At 42.7% G+C, this 27292-nt stretch overlaps 1 protein-coding gene and 1 long non-coding RNA gene across 4 annotated transcripts in view; one reads left to right on the top strand and one right to left on the bottom strand.

Annotated features, from left to right (window-relative positions):
• Window positions 1-26528, top strand: part of ESR1 (estrogen receptor 1) — a 450285-nt gene extending 423757 nt beyond the window's left edge. The window contains exons 9-11 of one of the 3 annotated variants that reach the window (XM_033235045.1): window positions 17733-17916; window positions 21990-22178; window positions 23735-26528. In XM_033235045.1, the coding sequence (XP_033090936.1) occupies window positions 17733-17916; window positions 21990-22178; window positions 23735-23843 (482 nt within the window). In that variant the 3' untranslated portion in view covers window positions 23844-26528. Of the gene's footprint in view, window positions 1-17732; window positions 17917-19154; window positions 19219-21989 lie in introns of all 3 variants that reach the window. The other 2 variants (XM_033235046.1, XM_033235047.1) reach the window with 2 other exon arrangements.
• The window catches only part of LOC117097265, a 28503-nt gene continuing 14224 nt past the window's right edge, over window positions 13014-27292 (bottom strand). The window contains exon 3 of the long non-coding RNA XR_004442888.1: window positions 13014-14964. This is a non-coding gene — a long non-coding RNA (uncharacterized LOC117097265). The remainder of the gene's footprint in view (window positions 14965-27292) is intronic.

The following is a 27292-nucleotide window of genomic DNA, read 5'->3' as shown; positions in this document are numbered from 1 at the left end:
AAAAGAGGCCAAGGTACAGCTCAGCCTATGCTTTCAGAGGGTGCAAGCCCCAAACCTTGGCAGTTTTCATGTGGTGTTGAGACTGTGGGTACACAGAAGTCAAGAATATAGGTTTGGGAACCTCCACTTAGATTTCAGAAGATGTATGGAAATGCCTGGATACCCAGGCAAACATTTGCTGCAGGGATGGGGCCCTCATGGAGAACCTTTGCTAGGGCAATGAGGAAGGGAAATGCGGGGTTGGAACCCCCACACAGAGTCCCCACTAGAGCACTGCCTAATGGAGTTGTGAGAGGAGAACCACTGTCCTCCAGACCCCAGAATGGTAGATCCACTGACAGCTTGCACCATGTGCCTGGAAAAGCCACAGACACTCAATGCCAGCCTGTGAAAGCAGTCAGGGTTGGAGGTGGTGTTGGCTATACCCTATAAAGCCACAGGTTTGGAGCTGCCCAAGACTATGGGAACCTACCTCTTGCATCAGCATGACCTGGATGTGAGACATTCAGTCAAAGGAGATATTTTGAAGCTTTAGAATTTGACTGCCCTGGTGGATTTTAGACTTGCATGGGCCCTGTAACCCCTTTGTTTTGGCCAATTTCTCCCATTTGGAATGGCTGTATTGACCCAATGCCTAAACCCCCATTGTATCTAAAAGTAACTAGCTTGCTTTTGATTTTACAGGCTCATAGGCAGAAGGGACTTGCCTCGTCTCAGATGAGACTTTGAACTGTGGACTTTGATTAATTCTGAAATGAATGAAGACTTTGGGGGACTGTTGGGAAGGCATGATTGCTTTTGAAATGTGAGGACATGAGATTTGGAGTGGCCAGGGGTGGAATATTATGGTTTGGCTCTGTGTCCCCACCCAAATCTCATCTTGAATTATACTCTCATAATTTCCAAGTGTTGTGAGAGGGACCTGGTGGGAAACAATTTGAATCATGAGGCCAGTTTCCCCTATCTTGTGGTAGTAAGTCTCATGAGATCTGATGGTTTTATCAGGGTTTCTGCTTTTGCATCTTCCTCATTTTCTCTTGCTGCTGCCATGTAAGAAGTGCCTTTCACAAGCACAGGGAAGAAGTATCCTTGCTGGACCCGCAGGCTGTCCTTCTTCTGGCAATATGGACTGCAAGTGCCTATGTTTACTTTGACCAAGACGGCCTTTCTTTTCACAGAAAGCCGCGGTACACGCCTTCAATTTCATAAGACCTCTCTTTGCAGTGAGTTAGATGCTCTTTTATACTCTGTCAGGAAAACATATTTTTTTCCATTTAAAAATCAATCTTTTGGTCACTTTCAAGATGGCTGTATAGGAACAGCTCCAGTCTGCAGCTCCCAGTGAGATCAAAGCAGAGGGCAGGTGATTTCTGCATTTCCAACTGAGGCACCTGGTTCATCTCATTGGGACTGGTTGGAAAGTGGGTGCAACCCACAGAGGGTGAGCCAAAGCAGGGCAGGGTGTAGCCTCACCCACAAAGTGCAAGAGGTCAAGGGATTTCCCTTTCTTAGCCACGGGAAACCATGACAGATTGTACCTGGAGAAACGGTACACTCCTGACCAAATACTGCACTTTTCCCCACAGTCTTGGCAACTGGAAGACCAGGAGATACCCTCCTTTTCTTGGCTCAGTGGGTCCCACGCCCACAGAGACTTGCTCACTGCTAGCGCAGCAGTCAGAGATCAACCTGCGATGCTGCTGCTTGATGGGGGAAGGGGCGTCTGTCATTGCTGAGGCTTGAGTAGCTCATCGTGTAAACAAAGCAGTGGGGAAACTTGAACTGGGCAGAGCCCACCGCAGCTCAGCAAGGCCTACTGCCTCTCTAGATTCCACCTCTGGGGGCAGCACACAGCAGAACAAAAGGCAGCAGACAGCTTCTGTAGACTTGAATATCCCTGTCTGACAGCTCTGAAAAGAGCAGTAGTTCTCTCAGCACAGTGTTTGAGCTTTGAGAACCCAGAGACTGCCTCCTCAAGCAGGTCCCTGACCCCCAGGTAGCCTGACTGGGAGACACCTCAAACAGGCAGGTGCCCCTCTGGGACAAAGCTTCCAGAGGAAGGATCAGGCAGTAATATTTGTTGTTCTGCAGCCTCCACAGGTGATACCCAGGCAAACTGGGTCTGGAGTGGACCTCCAGCAAACTCCAACAGACCTGCAGCTGAGGGGCCTGACTGTTAGAAGGAAAACTAATAAACAGAAAGGAATAGCATCAACATCAACAATAAGAACATCCACGGCCGGGCGCGGTGGCTCAAGCCTGTAATCCCAGCACTTTGGGAGGCCGAGATGGGCGGATCACGAGGTCAGGAGATTGAGACCATCCTGGCTAACACGGTGAAACCCCGTCTCTACTAAAAATACAAAAACTAGCCGGGCGAGGTGGCGGGCGCCTGTGGTCCCAGCTACTCGGGAGGCTGAGGCAGGAGAATGGCGTAAACCCGGGAGGTGGAGCTTGCAGTGAGCTGAGATCTGGCCACTGCACTCCAGTCCGGGCGACAGAGCGAGACTCCGCCTCAAAAAAAAAAAAAAAAAAAGAACATCCACACCAAAACCCCATCTGTAGGTCACCAACATCAAAGATCAAAGGTGGATAAAACCACAAAGATGGGGAGAAACCAGAGCAGAAAAGTGGAAAATTCCAAAAACCAGAGTGCCTCTTCTCCTCCAAAGGATCGCAGCTCCTCACCAGCAAGGAAACAAAACTGGATGGAGAATGACTTTGGTGAGTTGACAGAAGTAGGCTTCAGAAGGTCAGTAGTAACGAACTTCTCCAAGCTAAAGGAGCATATTCTAACACATCACAAGGAGGCTAAAAACCTTGAAAAAAAAAGGTTAGATGAAAGTCTAACTAGAATAAACAGTGTAGAGAAGACCTTAAATGACTTGATGGAGCTGAAAACCACAGCATGAGAACTTTGTGACATATGCACAAACTTCAATAGATGATTTGATCAAGTGGAAGAAAGGATATCAGTGGTTGAAAATCAGATTAATGAAATAAAGTGAGAAGACAAGATGAGAGAAAAAAAGAATGAAAAGAAATGAACAAAGCCTCCAAGAAATATGGGACTATGTGAAGAAACCAAATACATGTTTGATTGGTGTACTGGAAAGTGATGGGGAGAACGGAACCAAGTTAGAAAACACTCTTCAGGATATTATCCATGACAACTTCCCCAACCTAGCAAGGCAGGCCAACATTCAAATTCAGGAAATACAGAGAACACCACAAAGATACTCCTCAAGAAGAGCAACCCCAAGACACATAATTTTCAGATTAAACAAGTTTGAAATGAAGGAAAAAAATGCTAAGGGCAGCCAGAGAGAAAGGTCGGGTTACCCACAAAGGGAAGCCCATCAGACTAACAGGGGATCTCTCAGCAGAAACCCTACAAGCCAGAAGAGAGTGGGGGCCAATATTCAACATTCTTAAAAAACCTTTAAAAAAAGAATTTTCAACCCAGAATCTCATATCCAGCCAAGCTAAGCGTCATAAGTGAAGGAGAAATAGAACCTTTTACAGACAAGCAAATGCTGAGAGATTTTGTCACCACCAGGCCTGCCTTACAGGAGCTCCTGAAGGAAGCACTAAACATGGAAAGGAACAACTGGTACCCAGCCACTGCAAGAACATGCCAAATTGTAAAGACCATCGACGCTATGAAGAAACTGCATCAATTAATGGGCAAAATAACCAGCTGACATAATAATGACAGGATCAGATTCAAACACAACAATATTAACCTTAAATGTAAATGGGCTAAATGCTCCAATTAAAAGACACAGACTGGCAAATTGGATAAAGAGTCAAGACCCTTTGGTGCGCTGTATTCAGGAGACCCATCTCACATGCACATAGGCTCAAAATAAAGGGATGAAGGAAGATCTACCAAGCAAATGGAAAGCAAAAAGAAAATAAAGAAGGCAGGGGTTGCAATCCTAGTCTCTGATAAAACAGAATTTAAACCAACAAAGATCAAAAGAGACAAAGACAGCCACTACATAATGGTAAAGGGATCAATTCAACAAGAAGAGCTAACTACCCTAAATATATATGCACCCAGTACAGGAGCACCCAGATTCATAAAGCAAGTCCTTAGAGATCTACAAAGAGACAGACTCCCACACAATAAGAATGGGAGACTTTAAAACCCCACTGTCAATATTAAACAGATCGAGACAGAAGGTTAACAAGGATATCCAGGACTTGAACTCAGCTCTGGACCAAGTAGACCTAATAGACATCTACAGAACTCTATACCCTAATCAACAGAATATACATTCTTCTCAGCACCACATCACACTTATTTTAAAATTGAGCATATAATTGAAAGTAAAACAGTCATCAGCAAATGTAAAAGAACAGAAGTCACAACAAACTGTCTCTCAGACCACAGGGCAATCAAATTAGAACTCAGAATTAAGAAATTCACTCAAATCCACACAACTACCCAGCAACTGAACAACCTGCTCCTGAATGACTACTGGGTACATAATGAAATGAAGGCAGAAATAAATATGTTCTTTGAAACCAATGAGAACAAAGATACAATGTACCAGAATTTCTGGGACACATTTAAAGCAGTGTGTAGAGGGAAATTTATAGCACTAAATGCCCACAAGAGAAAGCTGGAAAGATCTAAAATTGACACCCTTACATCACAATTAAAAGAACTAGAGAAGCAAGAGCAAACAAATTCAAAAGCAAGCAGAAGACAAGAAATAACTAAGATCAGAGCAGAACTGAAGGAAATAGAGACACAAAAAACCCTTCAAAAAATCAATGAATCTAGGAGCTGGTTTTTTGAAAAGATTAACAAAATTGATAGACCACTAGCAAGACTAATAAAGAAGAAAAGAGAGAAGAATCAAATAGATGCAATAAAAAATGATAAAGGGGATATCACCACCGATCCCACAGAAATACAAACTACCATCAGAGAATACTATAAACTCCTCTATGCAAATAAACTAGAAAATCTAGAAGAAATGGATGAATTCCTGGACACATACACCCTCCCAAGACCCAACCAGGAGGAAGTTGAATCTCTGAATAGACCAATAACAGGTTCTGAAATTGAGGCAATAATTAATAGCCTACCAACCAAAAATGTCCAGGACCAGACAGATTCACAGCCAAATTCTACCAGAGGTACAAAGAGGAGCTGGTACCATTCCTTCTGAAACTATTCCAATCAATAGAAAAAGAGGGAATGCTCCCTAACTCATTTTATGGGCCAGCATCATCTGGATACCAAAACCTGGCAGAGACACAACAAAAAAGAGAATTTTAGGCTAATATCCCTGAGGAACATTGATGTGAAAATCCTCAATAAAATACTGGCAAACCAAACCCAACAGCATATCAAAAAGCTTATCCACCAAACCAAGTCAGCTTCATCCCTGGGGTGCAAGGCTGGTTCAACATATGCAAATAAATAAACATAATCCACCACATAAACAGAACCAAAACACATGATTATGTCAATAGATGCAGAAAAGGCCTTTGACAAAATCCAAGAGCCTTCATGATAAAAACTCTCAATAAACTAGGTATTGATGGAATGTAACTCAAAATAATAAGAGCTATTTATGACAAACCCACAGCCAATATCATACTGAATGGACAAAAATTGGAAACATTCCCTTTGAAAACCAGCACAAGATAAGAACACCCTCTCTCACCACTCCTATTCAACATAGTGTTGGAAGTTCTGGCTAGGGCAATCAGGCAAGAGAAAGAAATCAAGGGTATTCAATTAGGAAAAGAGGAAGTCAAATTGTTTCTGTTTGCAGATGACACGATTGTATATTTAGAAAACCCCATCATCTCATCTCAAAATCTCCTTAAGTTGATAAGCAGCTTCAGCAAAGTCTGAGGATACAAAATCAATGTGCAAAAATCACAGGCATTCCTGTACACCAATAATGGACAAACAGAGAGCCAAATCATGAGTGAACTCCCATTCACAATTACTACAAAGAGAATAAAATACCTAGGAATCCAACTTACAAGGGATGTGAAGGACCTCTTCAAGGAGAACTACAAACCACTGCTCAACGAAATAAAAGAGGACACAAACAAATGGAAAAACATTCCATGCTCATGGATAGGAAGAATCAATATTGTGAAAATGGTCATACTGCCCAAGGTAATTTATAGATTCAATGCTATCCCCATCAAGCTACCACTGACTTTCTTCACAGACTTGAAAAAAACTAAAGTTCACATGAAACCAAAAAACAGCCTGCAAAGCCAAGACAATCCTAAGCAAAAAGAACAAAGTTGGAGGCATTATGCTACCTGACTTCAAACTATACTACAAGGCTACAGTAATGAAAACAGCATGGTACTGGTACCAAAATAGATATATAGACCAATGGAACAGAACAGAGGCCTCAGAAATAACACCACACATCTGATCTTTGGCAAACCTGACAAAAACAAGCAATGGGGAAAGGATTCCCTATTTAATAAATGGTGCTGGGAAAACTGGCTAGCCATATGTAGAAAGCTGAAACTGGATTCCTTCCTTACACTGTATACAAAAATTCACTCAAGAAGGACTAAAGTCTTAAATGTAAGACCTAACACATAGAAGAAAACCTATACAATACCATTCAGGACATAGGCATGGGCAAAGACTTCATGACTAAAACACCAAAAGCAATGGCAACAAAAGCCAAAATAGACAAATTGGATCTAATTAAACTAAAGAGCTTCTGCACAGCAAAGGAAACTATCATCAGAGTGAACAGGTAACTTACAGAATGGAAGAAAATTTTTGCAATCCACCCATCTGACAAAAGGCTAATATCTTTGTAGAATCTACAAAGAACTTAAACAAATTTACAAGAAAAAACCAAATCCATCAAAAAAGTGGGCAAAGGATATGAACAGACACTTCTTAAGACATTTATGCAGCCAACAGACATATGAAAAAATGCTCATCATCGCTGGTCATCAGAGAAATGCAAATCAAAACCACAATGAGATACCATCTCTTGCCAGTTAGAATGGCAATCATTAAAAAGTCAGCAAACAACAGATGCTGGAGAGGATGTGGAGAAATAGGAATGCCTTTACACTGTTGGTGGGAGTGTAAATTAGTTCAACCACTGTGGAAGACAGTGTGGCAATTCTTCAAGGAACTAAAACTAGAAATACCATTTGACCCAGTGATCTCATTAGTGGGTATATACCCAAAGGATTATAAATCATGCTATTATAAAGACACATGCACACGTATGTTTATTGCAGCACTATTTACAATAGCAAAGACTTGGAACCAACCCAAATGTCCATCAATGATAGACTGGATTAAGAAAACGTGGCACATATACACCATGGAATACTATGCAGCCAATAAAAAAGGATGAGTTAATGTCCTTTGCAGGGACGTGGATGAAGCTGGAAACCATCATTCTAAGCAAAATATCACAAGGGCATAAAACCAAACACCACATGTTCTCACTCATAGGTGGGAGTTGAACAGTGAGAACACATGGACACAGGGCAAGGAATATCACACACCGGGGCTTGTCAGGGGGTTGGGGGAGTGGGGGAGGGATAGCATTAGGAGAAATACCTAATGTAAATGACAAGTTGATGGGTGCAGCAAACCAGCATGGCACATGTATACCTATGTAACAAACCTGCACATTGTGCACATGTACCCTAGAACTTAAAGTATAATAAAAAGAAAAAAAAAAGTGACTTTCACCTCCCGCCATGATTCTAAGGCCTTCCCAGCCTCTTTTTCTTCTCAGTCTCAGGTATGTCTTTATCAGCAGCGTGAAAATGATACACACACACAGAAGTATATCTTTACAGTTCCCAGGATGGACTGCAAGTTTGGCTGTAAATTTCCTTTGCCTGGTCAAAACAAAAAGAACACATTTTATTATAAAGTTCACAGGCTTTTAATTAAAAAAAAATAGACCAGTTATTCAACATAAAAATTCTTTTTCAGATAAAGTTCTACAAAATCTATTTCTCACAAGTAGGACTTCGGCAGGGATTGTGCAACTGACAACTCGAAGTCATTTATTCCGTGGTGAGAAACCGCAGTACAGTTCTTTTGGGTTACCAGTTAGGGGTGATCCATGTGTTTTGATAATCACCTTGGTGGTGATTAGGCTAAATGTCTCCTATGAAAACCACTAACTTCACACTTCCTAGGATGCACCGAAGCCCTTATCACTGCATGGATGAGGGCTAGGTCAGGGCATTCGTAGGCAGAGTTTATAACATGGGGTAGGAAGCATTGAAATTCTATTCCACCTCTTGGTATATCAGGTCAGGAGTGAAATCTCCTATCTTCCCCTTCTGGATCACTTTCCTCCTGAAGCATCTGGCATAGATGTCTAGGTATAGCCGGGCATGGTGGCGTGTGCCTGTAGACCCAGTTACTTGAGAGGCTGAGGCGGGAGGATTGCTTGAGCGCAGGAGTTTGAGGCTGCAGTGAGCCATGATCGCACCACTGCACTCCAGCCTGGGTGACAGAGCAAGACCCTGTCTCTCTTTCTAAACAAAAGAAAAAAGAATAAGAAAAAAAGGTGTCCAGGCATGTTCTGGTTACTACTGCTGACTGCTAAATTTAACAGCTAGAAAAAAAATGTTTGGACTCTATAGATCATAAATTTGGGTAAGACACAGAGGGAATGGCTTGTCTCATGTTCACAATGTCTGAAGTCTTAGATGGGGAGAGTTGTCAACCAGGGGTAATTTGAGAGTTATGGGCTGGAGCCACCTTGAGGTATCTTTATTCATAGGCTAGCAATTGATATTGGCTGTTGGCTGGGACATCAACTGGACCTGTCAAATGGGAGACCTGTCTGATATCACAGCATGTGACACTAGACCTCTCACAAAGTGGCGAGGGCTCCAGAAGCAACTGTCCCAGCTGACAAAATAAAAGTTTCATAGCCTTCTATGACATGCACTTAGAAGTGGTAATGTGTCACTTCCAGCCCATTCTATTGAAGTGAGTCATGAGTCCACTCAGTTTCAAGGGAGAGGGCCCAGATCCCATATCTCCATGGGAAGGGTGCCAAGAACACCTTGTAGAAAAACTTGTGGATAGGAGACACTGGTGTGGTCATCCTTGGAAAACACAATCTTCCCCAGTGTGTGAGAGTGGCTTCCTGCTCTACATTGTGGCTTAGTTATTACTGAAATATCAGGCAAGAAAGGGTGGGATCCAGGGAAACAAATATATCCAGGATGTTTTGGTCTGCCTTTTCTGGGAAAAAAGGAAACCCTCAAAGCCTCTGAGACCAGGTCATCCCAGTGGGACTAGAAGTTCCACATGGAACTTTCTGCAAACTCCTCTGCAATAGATGGACTGTGCATTTTCCAAGTGTGTCTTTAGGGCATCTCCTTTCTGACCTTGGAAAGACAGTAACTGACTGTGGAGTAGGAAATCCAGAACCCTGGCTGTTTTAAAATACATTACAGATATAACTAATGAAAAGAAGGCTCCTAAGGAAAATATAGATACGTAATGGCTTTGTCCTAAAAGGTATAAGGCTATAATATTTTATTACAAAGGCTGTAATATTTATTACAAAATTTATTTAAATAAATAATTTCATATTTATTTAAATAATTAATATTTATTTTATTATTAATAATTCATATTTAAATATTTAAATAAATATAATGTTTCTTATAAAAATTAAAAACTGAGACTTTATATTTAAAAGTGAGATATTAAATTCTTTTTAAAAAGTGCACATTTAAGATTTTTTTTCTCAAGTCAACTGAATCAGTTCATCAGTTTCACTGTGAATGTGTTGATACACCAAGTATTTACTTTCTAGAACATCTAGTAGATTTCAGTAAAAAATTATACAAGTTGAAAAATGTCACTGAATCAGAGGCATATGGTTGGTTATGTAGTATCTGTGCCAAGTGGGTATATAGCAATACCAAATGAACAGGACTGCCATGTTCCCTTGCTAGGTTCCAGCAAAAACACTCATCTTCACTATCATCTCCCTTTGAGACCTCTTAGAGAGGACTTCACACTATGTACGGTCTTATACACACTAGTCTAACAATACACATTTGCTCAAGGATTGGGTTATGAGCACGCTCTTCACCTTTCAGGTAAACATTACACATCAGTAGAAGGATGGAAGTTTCCTATCTATGAACAAATATTTCCCAAAGCAATAATCTCTTTATTCAATTCACATAATGAGAAGTTAGTTCCTCTATGCCATAGAGCAATCTCTTTGAAGTCTTTAGTAATGTTGAGGGCTTTAAATCATAACAAACTAGACATTCAGGTGTCTTAGGCTTGCCCCTTAGTTCTTTGAACAAATTGGTTGCTATGAAGTATGTTAGTATTCAGAATGAATGGATGGCATGATGGGGGATGTCTAGCTGGTTCCAGAATTTAGGTTGTGGTTTCCATAACAAAGTGTGGTAGCATTGGTATTAGGGAATAGAATGATTTCTAAGTAAACTTTGCAACCTAAAGCCTTAAGAATGTAGGAAATGGCAACAAAAAGAGGCATACAAAACATTCCTCTGGCTTTATTCCTCTTTTTACAAATGTATTCACTTTCCCGTCAGTAAGTCATAAAATACTTCTCATCTTGCATCAGAGTAGGACACCTACTGTAACAAATAGGCTACAAAATGTATAATGGCTCAAATACCTAGGTAGTTTATTTCTTGTTTACTTAACAATGCTGGGTCCATGAACAGGTTAGTATCATAACCCTCTCTTATGTGGTCACTCAGAGAGTCAGGCTGTTGAGGGCTCTGCCATCATGAATGGGTGGCTTCCAAGGTCATCCTAAGAGTTATGTCCATTATAACCAGTTCAGGCAGAAAGGCAGAACAGGCATGGAGGAGCAAGGATATCCATGGATAAGTCATCCTCTTAAAGTCATCGTAGCATCGTGATAGGGCTCTTTTCACAAAACAGATACAGTCCATGTTTTCAAGATTTTACATTTTAGTAGTCACAATACAAAGAAGCTAAGATAGTCTTGTGATTCGTCATCCTGGCTGTTAATGGAGAGTTTTTTAAAAGCACAGAGATATCAGGGCTCCACCGTCAGCTTCCAATCATGAAGTTTTGATGGAACCTGACAGCTGCATCTTGTAAAACTCCACAGGAGATTCTGAGAGATAGCCAAGTTTGAGATTCACAAACCTTAAGAGAAAAATCTCCTTCAATTGCCAGTAACAAACTACCAGTCTAATCAAACATACATATTCCTTTGACTACTCTTAAATGAAACAACTAGGTAATAATTTACCTGTACATATAATTAAAAATTTAATGTTTTTTTTAATCACCATATAAAGGAGAAATAATATTAAACTATACTAAAATAAAATGATATATATTTCAATGCAGATGCCCAAGCTTGACTAAAGTAGGAAACAAAATACAGTAATAGAATGCTTATATGTACTTAAAATGAATGTTTGGATCAGAGGCTTTTTGTCCAAGAAGTACAGGCATATGAAAAAGCAGAGAAAGAGATGGACACCAGATTGAGAAAACTAAAAACTAACCAACCTATTTGTGTATGATAAAAAGAGAAAAAAAATAAATTGATTAGTAAAAATATGCTACTGTGTGGTCTGAATACTTGTCCCTTCCAAAACTCATGTTGAAATTTAATCCCCAATGTGGCAGTATTGAGAAGTAGGACCTTTACGAGATGATTGGTTCATGAAGGTTCTGCACTCATGAGTGGTTGAAACCGTTCACGGAATAATGGGCTGGTGGATCAAGGAATATCCCAGAAGTGGGACTGGTAGCTTTCTAAGAGAAGGAAGAGAGACCTGCACTGGTACACTCAGCCCCCTTGCCATGGAAGCCACCTCAGGACCCTGCAGAGTCCCCACCAGAAAGAAGGCCCTCACCCAAGGTGTCCCCTTGACCTAGGACTTCCCAACCTCCACAACTGTAAGAAATGAATTCCTTTTCTTTGTAAGTTACCCAGTTTCAAGTATTCCGTTATAAACAACAGAAAATGGGCTAAAACACATGCCAAGAAAATTCAAAGACTGTGGAAGTGAAAGAAGAATAAAAAATGAAGAAATAATTTTGCAAATGAGTCTGGCTTTATTATAAGTGTATTTTTAAAGTGATTCTCTTTGTTATAAGATGAAAAAGAGCCAAAGTGGATAGAAACATTTATCCTATCTTAATATCCCACTACATTCAAGGCAAATATTCAGTCAGTCTCTAGAACTCAACAAGGCCTTGGAGATTATATCCTTTGGATAAGCAGTGGAGAAGACAAGATGGATTGGAAAAAGAAACAATAAAACAGATAAGAGGCTATCAGGAAGCATTTATGAAAACTCTGGAGATGATGTCAATGTAAAACAAACAGATACAAACCTCAAAATGATTTTAATATGTACCCACAAAAATTGATTTCTTATCATGTTACAAATTTATTTTAAAACATATAGGAGGCAATAACAATATTTCATTGATGTGTACTATTTTATAATTGTTGGCTCTAGTTTTATTTAGTAGAGTCTTACAGCTCCTCTCTACATATTTACATCCATTTGTATTGTTTTTGTAGTACCTGTTCAACTGCGCTGAAATCATTTCAATTAAATGCATGGTTGAAAAGCTGACATAATATATTTAATTGCCAAACTAAATAAAGTGAATAAACTATTTAATAATTTGGAGAAAATATATTCCATTTAAACTTCCTTCTCTATAACCAATTAATATACTGGAACGTTTGGGCACAGCCATGTGAAAGCTTTTCAAAACTTTTCACTACTTTTTTTTTTTTTTTTTTTTGAGATGGAATCTCACTCTGTCACCCAGGTTGGAGTGCAGTGGTGCGATATCGGCTCACTGCAACCTCCATCTCCTGGGTCCAAGCGAGTCTCCTGCCTCAGCCTCCTGAGTAGTTGGGATTACAGGCACCTGACACCATGCGTGACTAACTTTTGTATTTTTAGTAGAGACAGGATTTCACCATGTTGGCCAGGCTGGTCTTGAACCCCTCACCTCAAGTGATCCGCCTGCCTCGGCCTCCCAAAGTGCTGGGGTTACAGGCATGAGCCACTGCATCCAGCCACTATAGATTTTTATTTGTAGTAGATTTAGTTCAGTAGGGCATTTGAGAGGCATAGGAACTGGAACAAATCCTTCATTGTTAGGGACTGTCTTGCACATTGTAGGATATCCAGTATAGTCCCTTCCAAGAAGTGGCAACAGCAGCCTCAGGCTGTCCAAACACCCTGTTAGGGACAGTGCCACTCCCAGAACCACAAAAGAACCACAATCATAGGAGAAGCATACAACAAACGTGGTGTTTATAGGACGGTCAGCTTCGGTGGCACTTTTGAGCAAGCACGCTATTTGGTTGTAGAATGAGTCCCCAGCAGGGCACCCGAAAGGCTGATGTGTGACTCATCCCTAGGACCTCTCTGTGAGTGCTGAAAGCTCCTCCTTCTCCAAGCTGAGTGGCAGCTTTCTGGTCCAGACTACTTAAACTGTGACTTGAGGAATTTTCTTCACTTTTTCCTTTGAGTCATTCTGTTTTTGATCAAGCTGCAATAGAAGGAAGGACTCTCTCAGGGTCTGCTGTCGCATCCTTCCTTCGGGAACAGAAAGAAAATCTGGCCTGGCTTGAAGAGTTTGTCCTCAAGCATCTGGTAAGTCATAGGCATCAGTGTCTCTTACTTCTCCAGGGACGTTTAGATGTGCCCCCCATCTCCATGGAGGCCATGGCAAGGGGACCCCTGGTTGTACTAGAGCTTCCTTCTGGGCACAGCCACACCGCACGGGTACTGCAGTATACGGCACATCTCCTCCAGCTTTCGGAAGACTCTGTTATCTAGAAAAGTGCTGAGAAATGGAGAACGGGGTTCCTCTGGGGTGGAGATGGAAAGAGGAAAAGGAAGAGAGAATGTCCTAGCAAAATGAGAGAAGGTGAGGGACAGCAGAATTGAGAGTGAGGGAGAGGGAGACAGCAAGAGACTGAGTTGCGATGTCTTGTACATAGGGGTGTCCTCGTGGCTTCGCTCCCCTTTCGTTTGTACCATTCAGTTTCCCCAGACTCTTCCTAAATATCTCCTTATTGGCTACAAGATTCAGGATGCCTAGAAGCTCAGATTTGCTGGCAGCACCTCTAGACTGGATAATGACATATAGATTTTGTTTGTTTGTTTCCATCACTGGGATTTGGAGCAATCTCCAGAGTTGCAAAAGCCTACCTTGTTGCAAGAATATTTCTGCGGGTCCACACTGTCTGCTCACTTGCTCTGTGCTGCTGGGCACAATGGTGTGGCCATCCAGGAGGGGAGAGACCACCTGGGTTATGGAAACTACCAGCAGCCCTGTTTTGCTCTTGCTTATTGGCAGTGGTTGCCAAAGCACATGAAGCATTCTGGGAATCTGAATTTCTGTTGTTTCTCCCAAATGGCCCCTGAAGGGCAACAGGCAGCAAACATGGATGACATTTTGCCAGAAAAGTCCAGAAAGAAGATGGCTTCTGTTGTCAACTATTGGCATTTCAACAGGACCCTATTTTTATTTCTCAATATATTTGCACAGCTAGGAAGCATCTGCTGACAAGGATGAGATGATAAGCTGTGTTGATGCCAAAACAGGACTAGAAAAACAGGCTTGTTCTGCAAATGGCCTGCATCCTGAGAGTCCGTGTTAAGAACATTCTCTCTCTGCAGGCCATATCTGCTCTTAAAACATTAACACTTGAAAGGAAGTAAGGCTTGGAATCCTTAGCATAGTCATGCACATACTAGGTTCTCAGTAAGTGCATGCTGGATGAAGGAACCCACACGCACCTTAAGGAGGATGGAACACTGGCAGCTCAAGAAAAAAGTCACTCCCCAGAGGCTGAGTGCCGTGTCTTTGACCTACATAGGCAAGGTCATGGTGAAATGCTGGCTCTCGGGGTTGCTGAGGTCCCAGCACAGTGTGCTTTCTCACTGTGGAAACAATAACAAGAAAAGTGATGCACACGTGTCACTTTTCCAGGCAGGGACATCCAAGCTGTTTGAGTCTCCATTCTGTGGTTTCCTTCAACAAGAAAGAGATTATTGGAGAATGAGACCGGCATCCTGGGTGGGAACAAAAAAGGAAATTGGTAGAAAGTACATCATCTAAGTTGGTCTAACTCAGTTCCGTGGCTTGGGTGGGTTCCTAGGATATCCAGCTGGAGGCAGGGGCTCTAGGAGATGTGAGGCTGTACTGTGTATGATGTCACAGAGTACTGTGAGAGGCAGAGACAAGGGGAGGTAAACTGAGGCCCTCCTAGCCCTAACCCCCCAGCTCACACCCTCTATTATCTGCCACCTCCAGGCCAACACCACGGCCATGGGACATTTGCCCATTTTTCTGATAGACACATTCTTTCTCTACTAGCAGCCCACATGGAACATAAGTGAAGTAATTCAGCAATTTCCTTCTTAACCTGCTGTCTCTCTGCTGCTTACTCATTCTGTGCTGTTTGCTTTAGATCAAAGTGCCCCATGGTATCAAAAGCTACATTATCCTATTCAACTGCATGGAAACCAAGATCCCGACCATTCTGGTTTTGTTGTTATGTTAATTTTAAACCTTAGCCATTTTCCATTCTGGGCAATTACAACTCTGTTTACTATGAATTCTCCTGTGTAGGTGTTTCTCTCATTTCCAACCTACAAACTGTTACGTCAGCAGTAACTTGTCACCATGTTATCCGCATAAAGTCAGGGATGGATAAACTTGGGAGCCTTTAGCTCTTGAAGTTGCTGATGAGGAAGGGGAGAGGAGAGGAGAAGGAATATGTTTGTGAGATGGTCAATGGGCTGAATAGTGGGATGACCGAAAAGTGTTGCTATAAATACACATAATCTGGAAAAACAAAAACAAAAACAAAAACAAAAAACACTGTCATCTGCTCCCTGCAAAGCGGTGTGATTAGGCAGGATGGAGCTTATTTCTGCAGTGTTAGAAAATGCATCTTTGTAGTCCCCAAAAAGCCTGTTCCATCCTGCCCATCTCTTGTTCCCAATACTTCTCAGTCCACTGTCACTCATTTTCTTCCTGTCCTTGGGTTGAGGTCTCAACTTCTTGTAATAGAATTTTTTCAGTTACAAGCAACAGAAATCCAACTCTGACTATCTTAAGCTAAAAGGGGATACACTGTTAGGAAAGTAACACTGATTAGGAATTAACACTGTTAGGAAAGTGTAACACTGATACACTGTTAGGAAGGATATATGAAAGCTCAAAGGTCAAGTGAAAAAAATGTAAGAACTAAGAACTTGGCCAGGTGCAGTGGCTCACGCCTGCAATCCCAGCACTTTGGGAGGCCAAGGTGGGTGGATCACGAGGTCAGGAGTTCAAGACCAGTCTGCCAAAGATGGTGAAGCCCCGTCTCTACTAAAAATACAAAAATTAGCTGGGTGTGGTGGTGGGCACCTGTAATTCCAGCTACTTGGGAGGCTGAGGCAGAGAACTGTTTAAACCCTGGAGGCAGAGATTGCCGTGAGTTGAGATCGTGCCACTGCACTCCAGCCTGGGTGACAAAGTGAGATGAGACTCTGTCTCAAAAAAAAAAAAAAAAAAGAAAGAAAGAAAAAGAAAAAACTAAGACCTTGTGACTACCACCTGGATATCTCTCTCTCTCTCTCTCTCTTTCACCCCCACACTATCACCTCTGCTTGTTGTCAGTAGTTTCCTTTCGGCAGACAGGAGTTCCATGTGCTGGGAAGAGGGCCATTCAGAGCCCTGTATTCTCATCCTCCCAGTTTAGCAATGCTAGAGGAAAGAACTTTTGTCTCACAACCTCACATACAATCTCAGAAATAGACTCTTATTTTCTGGCTCGAGGCTAATGCTGTCCAGAAACACCAGGTGCTGCGATGGTCTCACTTTCTGTCCTGGATCTGTCTGTGGGGCCCAGAGAGCAGGATCTGTTTCAGAAAATAGGCAAGAGAGGAAAAACTTACGTGGCCATAAAAAATCAGTGGTTTTCAAGGTGGCCTATACCCATCCACATCCTAAACTTTTCTGCTGAGTCTTAGTGCTTAGACTTCAAACTTGATCTAAAATGCAAACTTGATTAAAAGTGCTTAGACTTCAGACTTGATCTAAAACAGAAATCCTACCTGGAAACATCACCTTCCAATCACTTAGCCCATGGCTCATCACACTGTGTCTCTGAATCTCACCATGAGTTTCACACATCTCCCGAGAGAGTGTCTCCTTTATCATTGCCACCTGTGGAGTCAGCAGATTGGGTTTCATCTAAGCTCTGCCTGCCTACTATCCGAGTTCCCTAGCAGGTTAGTGACTTTAGTGACTTTCTCTGCCCTTTAGTTTCTTGATGTGAAAAGGAACAACAGTGGCTGCTCACAGGGTTGTCAATTACACGGTCAATTACATTACATGGACAATTCATGTTGGTGTCAGACCTGTCTGAGAAAAGATGGCCCATGTTACCATGACAGGCCTCAAGGCCAACAGCCTCTTTCTGGGTCATGGCTCACACAAAGGGGCCCCCCTTGGTTTGCTGGTGCTCTGAAACTTGCATATGCCTTAGGAATTTTACATTGTAACTGGGTTTCAAATGGGTCTGGAGCATCCCCAATGCTAGACTACTGTGCTGGGGAAGGCCAGTGGCTCATTATTACATCCCATGAACACTCTGGGTCTCCTAGACCTCATCCTCTTTGAGCTTCTCTTTCTCACTCTCTCTCTGCACATTCAGGAGTGTACACATTTCTGTCCAGCACCCTGAAGTCTCTGGAAGAGAAGGACCATATCCACCGAGTCCTGGACAAGATCACAGACACTTTGATCCACCTGATGGCCAAGGCAGGCCTGACCCTGCAGCAGCAGCACCGGCGGCTGGCCCAGCTCCTCCTCATCCTCTCCCACATCAGGCACATGAGGTGAGGCATCTGTGGGCTTCCTACATGAGAGAAAACACGCCCCCAAACCTATGTGACAGCTGGCCAGGAAGGACTGGTGCCTGCATATGGAGAGCGCACTTGCGAGAGTTCCTGGCACAGAATAAGCATAAATGCTATGGGAGGACAGAAGAGATACGTTTTAAATCTGCATGGGTCACAGGGCAAGTATCAGAGAAGGCATAGAGGAAGCGATACTTATGCATGGTTTAAAGCATGTGCTTTGGGGCAGGGGTTTAGAGATTGGGTGCAGTGTGCAAATAGGAGGAGAGGGCCAATCAAGAGAAGCCTGTGAGCATACACATCCCCTGAAGACACTGGGCACATCTGTTATGGTCCCTGTGCACACCTGGATTTCCTAAATGAGAGACCCTGGGGCCAGATGCCTCACGGAGAGTATGTTGATTCCTTCATACCTGTTGAGCCCCTTCTTGTCACCCCCACTGCCATTACCCTAGTCTAAGCCACCATCATTTTCTGTTGGACTTCTGTGCCAGCCACTGAACATGTATCCCTGCCTGTAACCTAGATCCTTTCTAGATCATTCTCCGTGATGTGTCCAGAGTGATCATTCTAGAAGCAAATCTGATGTCATCCTCCTGCTTAAAACCCTTCAGTGGCTTCTCATTGCTTTTAGATAAAAGTATAAACCCTTTCACTTTGTTTTTATTACTCCTTGTGATTCAGCCCTTACTTAGTTTACGAGGACTTCCTCATGTCTGAACTCTAGCCATAATAGCTGACTGTTGGATGAGTCATCTGGGGGAGGTTCTTCTTCAGGCTGCAGATTGGCAGGCAGCCCTCCTGACCTCAGCTGGGCTCACTCACACATCTGGGAGGCAGCTGCCTGAGGCCAGGGTGACTCTGCTCTGTGTCTCATGTCTCCTATCCTCCTTATACCTACATGTTAGCTGGAACATGTTCTCATAGCAACTGCAGAGGCATGAGAAAGCGATCCTGTTTGGGCAAGTGCATTTTACTGTTTTCTTTCACTCATGTCCACTGACATTTCATTGGCCAAGCAAGCATGTGAGGAGTCCAGAGTCAAAGATGGACATGTTGCCAGGGGCATGAATATTTCTGAGCAATAATCTAACCTGTCATAGCTCAGATCTCACTCCTTGAAGGAAGCATCTCCTAACCCTTAAGACCTAGTTGGAACTTGTACTCTGTTCTTCCCTATGGTTACTGCCCATTTTACTATTTTTCTGCCCATTTAGATTGACAACTCTGTGAGCCATGGCTTGCTTACCCAATATCACCTAGCACGGTGCAGAGCACATAGTAAGTACTCAACAAATGTTTTTTGTAAGAGCTAAGGAAGGATATCAGCAGAGAAAATAGAGTCTTTCTATGCCAAAAGGTGAAAGTGGCCTCATTTCCATTCCATCGTCCTGCAATTTGGCCAAAAGCTTAGTGGATACCATTCTCATAAGCAGACCTTATCTGCAGGGAAGAGATGGGGAGACTGCTGGGTTATGTATTGCAGACTCCAGCAGGACCACAGCGATGATTCAAAGTGATGACACTAGGATAGGTACTCATGGGTGATGAAGCCTACATGACCTTGAGCTTACACCAGGCCCCTAGGAATGAAAGAGATTCCTTCTCTTAGTGGCTATGAGGGAAGGCCTATGATGTCTTAAGAAGGTTGGATTCTATCATTTTTAAAGGACCTTCAAATCCTGAGACCATGATTCAAATGGCAAGAAGTTTGCTTCATTAAAGTCCCAGACACCACCCTTTCCGGAGGCAACCTTAAAAAATTATTAGCTCCTGGGAAAACAGATGTATCTGATTTTCTTTGCATCCCTCACAGTGCCGTATATGAAGACTTACATATGGTATATGCCAACATTATTACTGAGTGAGTGAACGAAGAAATGAGGGAATGAATGAATGAACAAAGGACTCATGGCAGGCTTTTCCCTGCCCTGTGGGCAGTAGGTAAGGTGATTGCAGTCTCTGTTCGCAGGGTTCCCCAAAGATCCCTGTGTAACAGACGGAGGAATCACATCTGTCAGGTAGAGAAGGTGACTGCATTCAGAGTATACATTTCCAGTCTTCCCTATCTTTTTCTTTTGATGAATGTTATAGAGAGGGAAGCCGTGAGTGGATTAGATGCCAAAATCCCTGGCTGAGAGAATAACCTTACCCTGGAGGAAAACATCTTAGCTTTGACTCTGAGCTGGGAATGTCAGTGATGTTGTAGATTCAATGCATTGCAGTTGGGTGCTTTTATTTGTTGAAAGGAATTGCTGAATTTTCAAATCCATTAACTGCTTGTCAGCATTAGCAAGCCTAATTAGTTAATACTAAGTAAATTTGCACTAAATATACAACCCTGGCTGATTGTACTGGCCACGTCTGGCAGAGGGCAGCAGCAAGGTGAAAGCTCTGTAGAGTTTCTGTTAGAATCGTGTGGAAAGCTGGACAGAGGTTGCTTCTCTTTCTCTCTCTCTCTCCTGTCTCTCTCTCTCTCTCTCTCTCAAACACACACACACACACACACACACACACACACGATTATAATAATAATAATATTTTGGTTCCTCACTACAGCCAATCTAAATCATAGAAGTCTATTTTGTTAAGTAAGCTTGGCCCCAGCCATATGTTGCTACTCAGAGAATTCAATATCAGATTTCATCTGACTGTAAATGTGAATCATCAGGTTGCACGAGGAACACAGTGGCAGATCCAGGGGGCATTTAACTTTTATAGCATTTTCAATGAAAAAAAAAAAAAAGTAACACTTAAACAAGTAATTTAGACCATGTTGTAGGCCCTGAATAGCTTTGATGTTGTGTTTTCATGGCAGGTCTCCAACTTGAGCTGAATTTTCCCCTACTAAAAATGCAAATTTTTCTAAGACATTCTCTTGGCCCTGCTACTCATGATACATATTTCTTTTAAAAGAAATTTCAAACTAGATAATAGTTGTTCTCCTCCCCACCCCCGCCACCAGTAGTGTGGTGGGGCAGCAGAGTTGTGGCTAGTGGAGGAGAGCAGAGGAGGAGAGTAGGGAAAGGAGAATGTCGTTTGCCTACATTTCCCTCTGTCCATTTCCCTCCTTGTTTTCCTGAACATGAACTGAGCTCTGGGCACTGTTTTAGGCCTAGCAGGGGACAGGATAAAGCCTGCTTCTCTAGGAATTCGCACTGAGTGTGTGAGTGTGTGCATGTGTGTGTTTGGAGGCGGAGAGAATAAACACAAATAAATAAAAAGGAGAATTTCGGGTAGTGATAAGTATGCTAAGAAAAACAGACCAGTGTGAAAGAGGAAGGCTGAGACTGCAGAGGCTTGAGGCTGCTGCCACTGGGTAGCGGTAGGCCTTTCCAAGGAGGCGGCATTTTGAAGACTGGAGGAAGGTGTATCCCAGGAAGTAGGAACAGCAAGTGTGGGTCCCCTAAGTCTTGGGGGGAGCTTAGTTCCTTTAAGGGCAGCACAAAAATCAGTGTGGCTACGGAGAGTGGGTTAGGGGAGACAGGCAGGAAGAGCTTGGAGATGTGGATGGAAGCTGGACCAGTTGGGCCTTGTAGAGCATGGAAAGACATTTAGATTGTATTCTGAGTTAAATGGGAAGTGACGTGAGAGATTTAACAGTGGAGCGTCTTGAACTGCTTTACGCATTTAAAATACCTGCTCCTTCTTGGCTGAATATCTCCTGTTCTCTTTTTAGATGCACTGGCGATCCTATTTGAATGCATTTAGATCCTATTGGAAGGGAATAGGATCTCATTTGAGGCCGCGGAGGGCCATGGAAGTCACCTGCATAACAAATGCCCTGAAAGTGGCTGCAGGGAGAGTGTGAGGGTGGGACCACCCTCGTAGGAGGCGGAAAATGAAAACCTCACAGCCATGAGTTCCAGATTAGGGCCTCTGAAAGCCCTCAGCTTTCCCAGCTCCCATCCTAAAGTGGGTTTTTAAACAGCAAGAAAGATTGGCTGCCCTGTGTCTTTGGAGTTCCTCTTCTTTCCCCTTCTAGGGATTTCAGCACTCCTGGGGTTCAGGTTGGCTCTAAAGTGGTCCTCTCTGTGTCTTCCCACCCACAGTAACAAAGGCATGGAGCATCTGTACAGCATGAAGTGCAAGAATGTGGTGCCCCTCTACGACCTGCTGCTGGAGATGCTGGACGCTCACCGCCTACATGCGCCCACTAGCCGTGGAGGGGTGCCCCTGGAGGAGACGGACCAAAGCCACTTGGCCACCGCGGGCTCTACTTCATCGCATTCCTTGCAAAAGTATTACATCACGGGGGACGCAGAGGGTTTCCCCGCCACAGTCTGAGAGCTCCCCGGCTCCCCCACGGTTCAGATAATCCCTGCTGCATTTTACCCTCATCATGCACCACTTTAGCCAAATTCTGTCTCCTGCATACACTCCGGCATGCATCCACCACCAATGGCTTTCTAGATGAGTGGCCATTCATTTGCTTGCTCAGTTCTTAGTGGCACATCTTCTGTCTTCTGTTGGGAACAGCCAAAGGGATTCCAGGGCGAAATCTTTGTAACAGCTCTCGTTCCCCCTATGCTATGTTACTAAGCGTGAGGATTCCTGTAGCTCTTCACAGCTGAACTCAGTCTACGGGTTGGGGCTCAGACGACTCTGTGCATTTAAGCTACTTGTAGAGACCCAGGCCTGGAGAGTAGACATTTCACCTCTGATAAGCACTTTTTAAATGGCTTTAAGAATAAACCACAGCAAAGAATTTAAAGTGGCTCCTTTAATTGGTGACTTGGAGAAAGCTAGGTCAAGGGTTTATTATAGCACCCTCTTGTATTCCTATGGCAATGCATCCTTTTATGAAAGTGGTATACCTTAAAGCTTTTATATATGACTGTAGCAGAATATCTGGTAATTGTCAATTCATTTCCCCTAGAGGAATACAAGGGGCAGACAGGGAAGGCAGATCCCCTAGTTGGCAAGACTATTTTAACTTGATACACTGCAGCTTCAGATGTGCTGAAAGCTCTGCCTCTGGCTTTCCGGTCATGGGTTCCAGTTCATTCGTGCCTCCCATGGACCTATGGAAAGCAGCAAGTTGATCTTAGTTAAGTCTCCCTATATGAGGGATAAGTTCTTGATTTTTGTTTTTATTTTTGTGTTACAAAGAAAGCCCTCTCTCCCTGAACTTGCAGTTAGGTCAGCTTCAGGACCTGTTTCGGTGGGTGCTGTACTTGGATCTTCCCGGCGTGTGTGTGCCTTATAGAGGGGTGAACTGTTCACTGTGGTGATGCATGATGAGGGTAAAGGGTCGTTGAAAGGAGCAGGGGCCCTGGTGATGCATTTAGCCCTGGGGCATGGAGTTGAACAGTGCTTGTGCAGGATTGTTGTGGCTACTAGAGAACAAGAGGGAGAGTAGGGCAGAAACTGGACACAGTTCTGAGGCACAGCCAGACTTGCTCAGGGTGGCCCTGCCATAGGCTGCAGCTACCTAGGAACATTCCTTGCAGACCCCGCATTGCCCTTTGGGGGTGCCCTGGGATCCCTGGGGTAGTCCAGCTCTTCTTCATTTCCCAGCGTGGCCCTGGCTGGAAGCAGCAGCTGTCACAGCTGCCATAGACAGCTGTGTTCCTACAACTGGCCCAGCACCCTGGGGCACGGGAGGAGGGTGGGGACCGTTGCTGTCACTACTCAGGCTGACTGGGGCCTGGTCAGATTACATATGCCCTTGGTTGTTTAGAGCTAATCCAAAATCAGGGTTTGGTTTGGGGAAGAAAATCCTCCCCCTTCCTCCCCCACTCCCACCGCCTCCACTCCTGCCAGCTCATTTCCTTCAATTTCCTTTGACTTATAGGCTAAAAAAGAAAGGCTCATTCCAGCCACAGGGCAGCCTTCCCTGGGCCTTTGCTTCTCTAGCACAAGTATGGGTTACTTCCTTTTTCTTAACAAAAAAGAATGTTTGATTTCCTCTGGGTGACCTTATTGTCTATAATTGAAACCCTACTGAGAGGTGATGTCTGTGTTAGCCAATGACCCAGGTGAGCTGCTCAGGCTTCCCTTGGTATGTCTTGTTTGGAAAAGTGGATTTCATTAATTTCTGATTGTCCAGTTAAGTGATCACCAAAGGACTGAGAATCTGGGAGGGAATAAAAAAAAAAAAAAAGTTTTTATGTGCACTTAAATTTGGGGACAATTTTATGTATCTGTGTTAAGGATATGTTGAAGAACATAATTCTTTTGTTGCTGTTTGTTTAAGAAGCACCTTAGTTTGTTTAAAAAGCACCTTATATAGTATAATATATATTTTTTTGAAATTACATTGCTTGTTTATCAGACAATTGAATGTAGTAATTCTGTTCTGGATTTAATTTGACTGGGTTAACATGCAAAAACCAAGGAAAAACATTTAGTTTTTTTTTTTTTTTTTGTATACTTTTCAAGCTACCTTGTCATGTATACAGTCATTTATGCCTAAAGCCTGGTGATTATTCATTTAAATGAAGATCACATTTCATATCAACTTTTGTATCCACAGTAGACAAAATAGCACTAATCCAGATGCCTATTGTTGGATATCGAATGACAGACAATCTTATGTAGCAAAGATTATGCCTGAAAAGGAAAATTATTCAGGGCAGCTAATTTTGCTTTTACCAAAATATCAGTAGTAATATTTTTGGACAGTAGTTAATGGGTCAGTGGGTTCTTTTTAATGTTTATACTTAGATTTTCTTTTAAAAAAATTAAAATAAAACAAAAAAAAATTTCTAGGACTAGATGATGTAATACCAGCTAAAGCCAAACAATTATACAGCGGAAGGTTTTACATTATTCATCCAATGTGTTTGTATTCATGTTAAGATACTACTACATTTGAAATGGGCAGAGAACATCAGTGATCGAAATGTTCGCCCAGGGGTCTCCAGCAACTTTGGAAATCTCTTTGTATTCTTACTTGAAGTGCCACTAATGGACAGCAGATATTTTCTGGCTGATGTTGGTATTGGGTGTAGGGACATGATAAAAAAAAACTCTTACCTCTGCTTTCTCCCACTCTGAAGCAAGTTCAAATTTAAAAGCTGTGATTTATCTGGGGGCTCAGGTATGGTGGGGAAGTAGATTCAGGAATTTGGGGAATGGCAAATATACGAAGAAAAGTATTGAAAGTATTTGGAGGAAAATTGTTAATTCTGGCACCTGGAGTGTGCACCAGGGTTCAGTAGTCCACTTCTGCCCTGGAGACCACAAATCAGCTAGCTCCATTTATAGCCATTTCTAAAATGGCAGCTTCAGTTCTAGAGAAGAAAGAACAACATCAGCAGTAAAGTCCATGGAATAGCTAGTGGTCTGTGTTTCTTTTCGCCATTGCCTAGCTTGCCGTAATGATTCTGTAATGCCATCATGCAGCAATTACGAGCGACTAGGTCATCCAAAGAGAAGACCCTATCAACGTAGGTTGTAAAATCTAACCCCTAAGGAAGTGCAGTCTTTGATTTGATTTCCCTAGTAACCTTGCAGATACGTTTAACCACGCCATATCCCATGCCTTTTGGGGGCTGAACAAATAAGGGACTTACTGATAATTTCCTTTTGATCACATTAAGGTGTTCTCACCTTGAAACCTGATACACTGAAATGGCCATTGATTTGGGCCATTGGCTTACAGTACTCCTTCCCCTGCATGACACTGATTACAGATCCTTTCCTATTCATACTTTCCAATTATGGGATGGACCGTGGGTACTGGGAATGATCACTAACCCCATAGTAATGTCTAATATTCACAGGCAGATCTGCTTGGGGAAGCTAGTTATGCGAAAGGCAAATAGAGTCATACAGTAGCTCAAAAGGCAACCATAATTCTGTTTGGTGCAGGTCTTGGGAGCGTGATCTAGATGACTGCACCATTCCCAGGTTAATCCCCTGAAAAGTTACTCTCAACTGGAGCAAATGAACTGTGGTCCCAAATATCCATCTTTTCAGTAGCATTATTATGCTCCGTTTCCAACTGCATTTCCTTTCCAATTGAATTAAAGTGTGGCCTCGTTTTTAGTCATTTCAAATTGTTTTCTAAGTAATTGCTGCCTCTATTACGGCACTTCAATTTTGCACTGTCTTTTGAGATTCAAGAAAAATTTCTATTCTTTTTTTGCATCCAATTGTGCCTGAACTTTTAAAATATGTAAATGCTGCCATGTTCCAAACCCATCGTCAGTGTGTGTGTTTAGAGCTGTGCACCCTAGAAACAACATATTGTCCCATGAGCAGGTGCCTGAGACACAGACCCCTTTGCATCCACAGAGAGGTCATTGGTTATAGAGACTTGAATTAATAAGTGACATTATGCCAGTTTCTGTTCTCTCACAGGTGATAAACAATGCTTTTTGTGCACTTCATACTCTTCAGTGTAGAGCTCTTGTTTTATGGGAAAAGGCTCAAATGCCAAATTGTGTTTGATGGATTAATATGCCCTTTTGCTGATGCATACTATTACTGACGTGACTCGGTTTTGTCGCAGCTTTGCTTTGTTTAATGAAACACACTTGTAAACCTCTTTTGCACTTTGAAAAAGAATCCAGCGGGATGCTCGAGCACCTGTAAACAATTTTCTCAACCTATTTGATGTTCAAATAAAGAATTAAACTAAAGACAACAAGTTTGTTTTTTGTAAGCTCCTCTTCTTGCTAGCAGTTTGCCACTGATCATCTAAAATCAAGGTGGTTAAACAATCTGTAACACACAGCGAGTCTGAATGCTAAGGCCTCTCCTCACCTCACTCCCTCTGTCCAACACCCTCAGGTGTATCAGGAAGTGTGTGGACACTGTGGTCAGGCAGACCTGGCCTCAATTCTTGGCTTCACCCTTACAAATTTTATGATCGTTGGCAATTGATTTTTCGGAGTTTCGACTTCCTTATCAATAATATGATGATAAATAATGACGCCTAATTCGTAGGATCGTGGTGAGGACTAACTGAGACGCTCATTAAACATAGTTGCTATTTTCTAATGCCTGGCCCAATTCCTTCCCTGTGAGGGAGAAGAAGGACGCTTGAGAGTGGTTATATATGAATGAATGAGTGAATGGAAGAATGAGTGATCCGAAACTATATAGTTAGCTTAAAAACCTCTCCCTCATCCTGAAGGTAAAGCAGGAACAATTGGTCCACCCCCACCCCAGGGTTCCATTTCAGGACTCCCTTCCCTTTTAGAGCTGCCTGCATGCTTCCTTTATCCATTTTCTCTGATTTAACTGATGAATTGGGAGGGGCTGGGTATAGGACTTACTGAGAGGCAACATAATAGTCACACAGGCACTGCAGCTAGATTACTGTTTGAATCCTCATTCTACCTTCTTAAAATTTTTTTTTTGGCATCACCTTGGGCAAGTTAATTTCCCTGGGCCTCCGTTT

This window comes from Trachypithecus francoisi, unplaced genomic scaffold (assembly GCF_009764315.1).
Source record: "Trachypithecus francoisi isolate TF-2019V2 unplaced genomic scaffold, Tfra_2.0 Lachesis_group15, whole genome shotgun sequence".
In the NCBI taxonomy this organism is placed as follows: domain Eukaryota; kingdom Metazoa; phylum Chordata; class Mammalia; order Primates; family Cercopithecidae; genus Trachypithecus; species Trachypithecus francoisi.
The sequence above is the reverse complement of the archived record's forward strand: the minus strand, read 5'-3'. Positions and strand labels throughout refer to the sequence as shown.